We start from the raw sequence: 10,099 nt of genomic DNA, 5'->3' as shown, positions 1-10,099 counted from the left end.
TCAAGACACCCCAGGCTCGCTGGACCACTTGCTGGGACTCGTTTCACAAAGCTCTCGTAAGCCTAAGATCTCGTAACTTTTCTCGTAACATTGGTACCTCCTACAGGTTACAGTATAGGAGGTAGGAATGCTACGAGAAAAAAAGTCACTTAAGCTTACGAGAGCTTTGTGAAACGTAGCCCTGGTGCCTTAGCCAACTCGCCCACCAACTCCCATCTTTCAGAACAGACAAAACCATTTCCACATCCATCTGAAATAGTCTGATTTTCACTTATGACTATATCATGAGTTCGTATTTGTCATAACACTATTACAGCTGTACGATGTTGTTTGTAAACAATCGGGTCTGGTCCACACAGCCCAGTGACTGTCACAATGCAAAATGATGACAGAGCACGTGTTTCTCAATAACCATCACATAACGGTGATACCAGGTGTTAGGGAAAAGGTGAGAGTATCATCCCTCAGCGGTGGCACCCGCCATAAACATGTGCGTCGTTCACCTGAAATAATCCGGGTACGTATTGTACACGTCAAAACAAGGAATCGCATCGAAAATCATTTTTGTCATTGATCCACCAAAACCCTTACTGAGACTTTGAATGTTGGAACCTTGGTCGAAAAATTCTTTTGCAAAGATGTAGCCAATGAGAAAGATGTCGCCAATGACAAAAGTCCATATATTGTTTTCCCGGCAAATTTCAAATCACGCGTGCTTTCAGTTTTGACAAATTGTCCTGAACCTCTGAAAATGATAAGTGGGTACGTCTGTGTTTTTGACACAGATTCTGAGATACTATACTGAACAGCAAAAGAACACAACTCTGGCTTTTTGTAAATTGTTTAAATAGAAGAATTAAACATGAGCGCTTTCTGCCATGAGATTTCATTTTCTTTCGAAAAATGCGTTTCTTTTGGTGCTCAATATATTTATCCCACGTGTCTCGGATGCCTGTCATGTATGTTGTGTGATGTATCATGTATATGTTATGATGTAATGGTTATTATATTTGAGATCTTGTCAGTGGAACAACTGATGCGCTGATATATCATCTGCATTGATGTACGTCATTCCACTGAACATGCAAGCTCACACAATGTCTCGCACTGTTTTCTTCCCCGTATGCTGATTTCCTGGGTGTTGGTTCAGATCACAGATTGGAGGATTCCGTTGGCAGCTCGCCCACACATGTAATTCATCAAAGTGAAAGGTCTACAACCAAAGCCACAAGACTAAGACAGGTGGGCCTGTCCATACTCGACCGGAAGTTGGCCGTAATAAATACCATTTTCCCGATAGACAGCCGATTCTGTTAGAGTGAGTCCCAAACTTTGTAAGATTTGACATTTCCAAGTTGTAAATGTTGTAAATCGATTAGTTTTATAAGCTGAATAGTCATGTATTATGACTCCTGTATCATTTGGTCATAACACATTTACATACGTAGAAAACAGCAGATGTCTTCAGTGTCCACTGAAGCTACGTCCCAGTCAATATGACTTATATATGTCGCGAACGTTCCATTTCCTGTCTGCTATTGTACTGGGTACTGTGTCGACAAAAGGACTAGGAGATTCACTGTCATGTTCTACTATGTCGTAGAAAATGATGATATTCGTGTATCTTGTCGAGTTTGGTTTTGTCTATTCTGCCTTAAAGATATGCTTCAATGTTATTAATGTGGATATCTAGAGTAGTAACGGCCAACTGGAGCACCCCTTAACTGCATTTCAGATCCTTGCCGTCATTCCCAATACCATTAAGAGTTTTGTTTAAAGAATGACATTCACTGCGGACACTTATAACTTCATCCTTCACTTTCCTGAATGTCTTTCTTAAATTCACATCTCATATCCTTCATCTCTTGAATCAAACGTGCAATGTCATTACCAATGGGTCCACTTGCCACGTTCCCCGAGAGAAGCAAGAGGGTGTTGGTGGTGACGTTTGGAAAGTAGGTCACTGGGTCTGACGTGCGCAGTCCGTGTCGGGTGCAGGGATGAAAGGTCAAATGTTAAATATGATGTAGCGTGAACTCTGCACATTCCTGGTGCAAGCATCTCACATCTTTACTACGCGGTCCGTATGAAGAATGAAGTGTGTTGACCACATCAACGTCAATATATCGAGGATGCACGCCATTCTGTAGTTTGTTCACGTCCAGTCCCACGTCGTTGACGTCTGAAAGTCCGTCATTTTCCCGATAGGTCTCAAACCCAGTTGTTGAATGAAACATACCATTCTGACTCTCCAAGTTGCTAAATCGGTTATTATCACGATGCAGTTAGATAGAGCAGGATATACTCTGGGAAGGGTAACATTAAGCAAAGATGCTCTTTAAATTAGCTCTTTCATCCGACGCATGCCCAACACTTCATACGCTGTCCCAGTTGTAATCCAGTACAGTAACGACCCGTCATGTTGCGATAAAAACGTCCGCAAGCACAAAACGGTATATAGTCTTTATTTGCAAACGTAATGCTAGTTTTACTTTGTGAGGCAAATTGACACGACGTGGTTGCTTACTTAATCGCCTACGTATAAAGGTTGCTAGAAAACACTTTCTTCTCAGCGAGCAATGACTTGTTTCTGCATATCTTTATATATGTTTAAATGTTGTATCATTACAATATATTCGTGTACATAGTTCAAATGGATATTTTGAATCAGGGTGTTTGTCGTAGTACTTAGAAATTGATGACATTTAGACAGGATATCTGCATGTGTCTTATGAGGGTCAAAAGTCAAACTGTTTTTTATTTAAAAAACATCGGCTGATTCAATTTAGATACAACAGAATGGGACACCAGACATAATCAAGCAGCTTCCAGAAATATCGGGAAATAACGTTTTTTTTAAAAAAAATTAATCTACAGAGATTTAGAGAAAATTGGAAGTAAGTGGAAGAAGAAGACACGTTGTCTCCATACTACATGTGTGTCGTTGCACATGTGCCAACCTGTCACGCCTGCAGCTGAAGCCACATGTTTCTCAAGCTGTATACAGCCGCACGCCGCGAAGCAGAGGTCAGGGGCACACTGAAACAGACAGACACAAGCACATTAAGGACGGTCTCTACATACTGCCGGGATTTCGTACATTGTCGCACCTTTAACTTCAAAAGGCCTATTTTACTTATATTAAATTCATGATTCAGTGTATGTGTGATATTCTCTACATAAACTTCACTATATGTTTAATCAGTCAGATGTGTAAAACCGAAAATGCATCTGCATGCGCAGGTTCCGTGGAGTGTGTGGGACATACACTAGCTATGGACACAACGTTAATGCGGTTGATCTCAAATACACATACTACACCTATCACTCTTAGATTTTTACGTGATGTAACGTGATCTTGTTTTGCCGTATGACACACGATATTATTTGTAACTTCTATAAATGACATCACGTTGTACCTATATGTCTAAAAAATGTACCTCTTTGACACCGATATTACAGGCAGTTGAAAGTCAATTGGTAACAATATATTTTATCACACTGATCTCTCTTGAAGCACTTCAATACGTTTGCACGTATGTCCAACAACCATTCGTCCACTTACTTCTGGTTCTCTCAACACGAACCCTCATACGCCCCCTGGCAGCGTATGCAAACTTAAAGAAGCAGTTGTCCTCGTCCCGGAGCAGACACATTCGATAATCTGTAATGTTAACAATTTGCAGTAGTCATATAATAAACGCACAACAAAAGGTCCCCATGCACAATCGTGCTTCTAACCTAAACAATAGCGTGAAAACCCATTCCGAAAATACAACTAGCTGGTAAGAGAGAGCAAATCGTAAATAATGAATGTATTATGTGGTTGTGCTAATGAGTCAGTATTGTGACGATAGTAGATTTTCGAAAAGAGGTGAGCGGTTCTGATTTGCATTATATGTATGTTTTATACGGATTTCACCGTATGATATCATTCTACGTAGTCAGACGAGATTAAGCGCTATGACATTCATACATTCCTGCCCTCGTCCTGTGTGTCTCATACACGTTCACTAGTCTTACAAAGCTTATGCCAGTTAAATACAACCATGGGCCGATTGACGAAGACCAATAGTTGTTATATATTTCTGTTTCGGCCTGTTCACAAAGACAGTAGAGACATATACACCCCAGGTAACTGCTACTGGCCACTATCACGACGACACCAGAACGTATTTCGTCAAATGCTCACTCAGTTACCCAATATTGCTTTGTATAATCGATACATACTTAAAATTGCATGTCTACACATCGTACTATAGCTCCCAATGTTTACATTTGCGTAATAAAAAAATAATCAAAATTTACGACCGCCCTTACCAATACTCTGCCTCCTATGTCATGAATTGTCATCCAGCTCTACTAAACACAATAACCTACAAAACTAACCTGTATAATGTATCACGTTCTATTCCGCCACAATTCTCTAATCGACCATTATGTTTAATTGTTAGCAGAACAGACAAACAGAAAACAGAAACACGCGATCGTGAAATATGGAGTCAAACATATTGATCCAACAGAAAGGTTGCGACTCAGTTGCAAACGCTTACTTGGACCACCACGCTCCATCACCGCAACATCGTCGACAAGGTGTATTTCCAGGTGCTCACACCGTTGTCGGCATTCTTCTTGGTTGAATGCACCGCTCACAAACGCGAAGCACATGACACAGTCCTTCAACCTCTGGCACTGTCCTGGACACGTCTGCGGAGGAAAAAGGACCAGTGAGAGAGAGGCCCCTTATCACCGCTCTCGGTGTCATCCTAGCATTTAGCGTAATGTCCACACGATGACAATTAAACCCCTGGATTCAAACGAAGCGATTCGCCGCTTTAAAATCATGCTACCGCAAATTCGCAGTCAAAGATATGTACTACCTAGATAAAGCCCGGGGAAATTCAGACGCCAACAATACACGCAAACCAAGGCAGAAACGGAGACGACCGAATGACTGCAAAATAAATTCCATTGTTACGATACATAACAATACATACGAAAACGGTCTGTAATTAGCCACTACCAACAGTTTGGCCACCATAACAGAGACCGTGGATACATCCGCTACCTTCATCTGAAGCACCCATCTAGCTGCTGATGTCATCAAATTTAGGCAAAAGCTTTACAACCAATGATTCTAAGAATACAACGAAACAACAATAGACGCATTTCGAAGGAAGTGGTCTTGCAGACCCTCTCAAATGGACACTCTCTTCACGGTACTAATTCAACCCACTTAACAGCCCCAAAGAATCTACGTTCTACACTACTAACATAATGTCAGAGGGCTGTGCTCTGAGACCAAGGTGTCATTTACCTTGAATAATTCAAAACGTGTTAAAAGTCCACAGTTCTATTACTATTAACTAAATGTGTGGATGGATGATATTCTATACTAAGTCTTCCTAATGCAAGGTACGTCACCTTCGGAATTTCTATACCCACAATACAGAAACACGAAGTATGAAACAGTTTAGCTGAATTCTGAATGACCACTGACTAACCATCTAAACTGCCTAACGACTCCTGAAGTTAAACATGTATGATTTTGACATTGTGTAAACAACGTGCGTCAGCCTCGAACATTGTAACCTGAACTCGAAAGTCGGTGGAAAGTGCCTGGTAAAAGATCAAATGTGTTTGATGACATTGTGAAATCCGAAAAAGGCACCCCAGTTCTAAACCAGTATGCAGGATGTAAGCGTCGAAATACAGGACGGAAGACAAGCTATCCAACGATACCACAAAAAAAGTTACATTTAGATATGTACAATTATTCAGGAGGCACAACAGACCATAAATACATGAGACATGTCAAGAGGGCCTAAATGATCATACCACAACGTGAACATCAAATTAACAAAAACAGTTTCTACAAATGAATAAAGTTGCAGACACATAGGAGATAAACCAAGATTATTATATACATGCATTACGTATGGCAATATACAGGTAGAGAATCAAGTTTACTGGTCACTTGTCTAACACTGAATGTAACGTCACTGGACAAGGACGTCCACCTGGCATCGCCGAACGGGAGTATAAGTCGGAATACTGAGGGAGAGAGAAACGGTGCAATCACTAAACGGTGATAGACTGGTTTTACTTCCCGGCGACAATACCAGAATCGTGACTGTGAGCACGAATTCGAAAGCATAAATTTGTTCCGTTTCTTTCAAGATGCACGTAAGTAAATAAGATGGGCACATTACCAAAACGATCCATTCCAGAAACATGTGTCTACTTGACTGAGAGATGATCTTAACATTATCAAAAGTCTACCGCTACATCAACCAAAAAATATAGTTTATGAACCGAAATAAGCAGTCAGGTGCCAGGCAAGTCCTAGTCAAGTTTTTCCCAGTGTTACGAGGGTGTGTTGTCTTTAATTTCTATCATTATTGATTAAATGATAGTTATTACTGGGTCCCAATATTTAGAATTGTGAACGATGGTTATGATGGGTCACATTTCGTACCACGGTAATGATATTTAGAGTTGCCTCCCTTTAGGCGCTCTTCTATATATGAGTATGTGTTTTGACTGTTTGTGAACACCAGAAGTTAATGGCGATGTGGTGGCACAGTGCTCGAAAGTTCAAGAATCTGTGACTCTATATATAAATCCTGGCACACACACACACACATACACACACACACACACACACACGAACTTACACTCGGAGTTATCCTGGGGTCATTATTCATTATTCGGTCTACCTATATCTGTCTGCCTCTTCGTCATCTTTTGACCTACATTCAAGACCACTCACTGTGAAACATAAACTAGAACTGTTTCTCACTGAATACCAACGCTTTGGTGAGTCGATATTACATTTGTGACCCATTACTTCAGATTTGACTCGGCTGCATTGTACATGAAACCTCTATTGAAACCTCTATTGTGAATCGTTGTACCTTGCAATTTGCCTGCTATATCATTGAATATTTCAGACTTGTCAGTGTTATATTTTGCTGGTTCGTAGGAGATATCTTATACCTTTTGTCACGACAAATTATTAACCGTAACACCAGAAAAACATGGGAATACACGGTTCAATTCAAAATGATTCAGAAAATGAAAATTTTCAGATTTGGAAATACCTTCCTTGAGCCCGGGTATTGTGATGACACACCTTTCTCGGGAACAATGTTAGATTGTGAGTAATGACTGGCGAGTTCTTGCACCGAAAACGTTAGGCTACGCAAGGTATGCTGCGAAAATAGGACCAGATTGACGTACCGGACATTCCTCGCACCTGACCCCGGCATAGGGAGGCTCACACATGCACTGGTTACTGACACACTGCCCGTGGCCATTGCAGATCAGCTGAAAGTTGGAAAACATAAATTAAAATACATACTTTTGTGTTGAACACATCCACGACACAGAGCAATCTTCGTTCTGTAAATACATCACGTTTTATGAAGCAGCTTTATATGACGTTTCCGGTGATGTTGTGCTCCTTCAGCACGTGAATGCAGCAAACACCTGTTCAGAGTGATTTGTTATTGTGCCAGCAAACTGTGCCCAATATCTAAAGATAAATTAAATTTTATGGCGGGTTTTACGTTACACCATGTTATATTCTATAATGACTATTAGTTCAAATATTGTGTCCTTACCATAAAATCCACACTGATAATGATTCATGGCTCTTGAACGTTTAGGATTAATATGATTGTAGGTCATACATAACTGTCCAACCAGTGGCATCCGTCATGAGGAAATATATGGTACAGTTCACATTAGTGAATTTCAACGGTCACTGGTTGAGTTAGAGTGGGTAAAGTCCTTCACGTAAGTTTGCTGAGTTTTCACAACACTCTGAGGCTCTGAATGTTGTAACCAACCCAAAACAGTTCCACGCAGAAAGTGCATGCTTCTCTGTTCGTTCACTGTACTGATTTGTATTGGGGCTTGATTGGTTTTAAGTAGTATTATCGCTCCAGTACACAACGCGTATCTACGGCGGCGTATTAGGGCAACGGTGAAATTTTTTTTGTGTCTCTATCTCCTACGTAGGACTTACTATCTCCTACGTAGAACTTACTAAGTGCTACGTAGGAGATAGTAAGTCCTATGTAGGTGATAGTAAGTCCTACGTAGGTGATAGTAAGTCCTAAGTTGGAGATAGTATGTCCTAAGTTGGAGATAGTGACACCAAAAAATATTTTCACCGTGGTCCTAATCCGCTTCCGTACGTATCAATATTAGTCGGAATATCATACTTTAAACGCCACGTAAAACACAACAATCATCACAAATGCCAATTCAACCTATAAAGTTGAAAAAAACCCAAAAAGCCAGCGAAATCGGAGTTCAAACGATTCACTAAATTTCCCCCAGCGCTGGGGGGAAAAGTGGTTTCAACAACTGTGCTGAGCTGCGCCCATAACGCGCAGGTTATGTGTACATAAACAAGTAAATAATCTACTCGCTACATAAAAACAATTGTTGATTGTGGTAAGCAGCCTCTGTCACAAAGAAAGATCAATGTCTGGTTTATTGACACCATTATGTCTGCCTGCCTGTCTGCTCAAGACAATATGCAATACACAGCTTCAATCATTGACCACATGCAATTTGAACTTAACACCTATCAGACTATACACCATAAACAAAATAAACTGATTTATGACTCGTGCACCCGACTGCTGTCTCTGCCACATTATGTGATTAGGCAGGTGTGGTACTTGTACCCATAACATGCCTTTATACCTGTGGGTTGCAAACAAACTACGTGTACATCCATTTTCTCGGATGCCTGGATCTGACGGAAACTGGTGCATACTCTCTGTCAGTTCCCTCTGTCAGTCCTGCTTTGTACTTGGACGAATGACCAGCCACGCAGTAGTTTACCATCCCTACTGAGATGATTTTTTATTGGATCGAACGCAAATTCAGAGAACATGTATTTACAAAACCCATCATCTCTATATATACATTCTTTATGGATAACAACTTCTTCTAGTGTACATGGTTTTGTTTGACAACTGTATATGAATCCATACTGAAACAACGCACCAAGTACAATAACAGACGTTATTATCCATAAAGAATCTTACTCTTGTGTGACTCGCCAAACTTCTAAAATGCCAATCAAATATATCATCTTTCTGTACACACAACGAGCCCTCAGCTTATCGGCAAATGAACCAGCCAATCGAAAGCCGTCGTTACACTTGAGTGCACATCCACCCGCTTTGACTGGGTTCGGTCTCCCGAGGGCTTCGTTTCGAGGGAAGTAAGCCCAGGTAAATATTGCACTTTTGAATTACGATTGTACGCTTATAATTTTGTTTATTTGGGGTTTTTTTACAAGCAGTCATGTATGTTATATGTCACGAATAAGTGAATTTTGCTTTAATTATGTTTGATTTTTTGGTTGCATGTGACCTTTAACAAACTGATAAATACAAACAGGTATGCATATACTTGAACGTACAATATAGTAAAAGTTAAAGGTTTTGAAATGTGTACTGTACCCCGGTAGCGGGACTCTTGCATTTATCAACAGACATGTCATTGCTGCAGTCTTCCCCGCTGAAGCCGTCGTTGCAGATGCACTGACCACACGAACAGCGTCCCCGGCCTGCAACATCGCCGATGATGGTGAAACAATTGTTCCTCTCAATCTTATATAAGATGTGCTATCTTAAACAGAGATTAACGTCTGGCAAGATTTGTCTTAACAGCCTACAACTGAAGGGATGGTGTAAACCCAGATGAATCCATGCAGGAAGCAAATGTACTGTAAGTCCCAGTGGTCCTTTATATGGCGATCTACCGTCAGTTGTTGGCAGTCTGTAGACTGTTTTTTCTGCATTGTCTTGTTATTTCTAGTTAAAATATTTTCGCTTTATAACTAGTTTTAAATGGATGTCTGCGACAAACAACTACACTCTTCAAAAAAAGAAACGCAAAATGAAATTAATAAATGATACTTACAATTGTGTACACATATGTAAACTTAAATATTTCTTAGAGTTGCACATTATTTCTGGAATGGTTTAGAACATTATGCTTGACCAAACGCAACCAAGACTGATTTTGAACGGTTTTATCAATCAGGATTGTTATGATGTTCCGTGGATGT

At 40.4% G+C, this 10,099-nt stretch overlaps 1 protein-coding gene across 5 annotated transcripts in view; it reads right to left on the bottom strand.

Moving 5' to 3' along the window:
- Positions 1-2,448: 2,448 nt before the first annotated feature.
- The window catches only part of LOC137279154 (integrin beta-PS-like), a 62,673-nt gene continuing 55,022 nt past the window's right edge, over positions 2,449-10,099 (bottom strand). For all 5 annotated transcript variants that reach the window (XM_067811631.1, XM_067811634.1, XM_067811632.1 and 2 more), the window contains 5 exons: positions 9,489-9,595; positions 7,243-7,329; positions 4,554-4,707; positions 3,566-3,664; positions 2,449-3,039 (listed from right to left, as the gene is read on the bottom strand). In XM_067811631.1, the coding sequence (XP_067667732.1) occupies positions 3,029-3,039; positions 3,566-3,664; positions 4,554-4,707; positions 7,243-7,329; positions 9,489-9,595 (458 nt within the window). In that variant the 3' untranslated portion in view covers positions 2,449-3,028. The remainder of the gene's footprint in view (positions 3,040-3,565; positions 3,665-4,553; positions 4,708-7,242; positions 7,330-9,488; positions 9,596-10,099) is intronic.

The sequence above is a fragment of the Haliotis asinina genome, chromosome 3 (genome assembly GCF_037392515.1).
Source record: "Haliotis asinina isolate JCU_RB_2024 chromosome 3, JCU_Hal_asi_v2, whole genome shotgun sequence".
NCBI lineage: Eukaryota > Metazoa > Mollusca > Gastropoda > Lepetellida > Haliotidae > Haliotis > Haliotis asinina.
The sequence above is the reverse complement of the archived record's forward strand: the minus strand, read 5'-3'. Positions and strand labels throughout refer to the sequence as shown.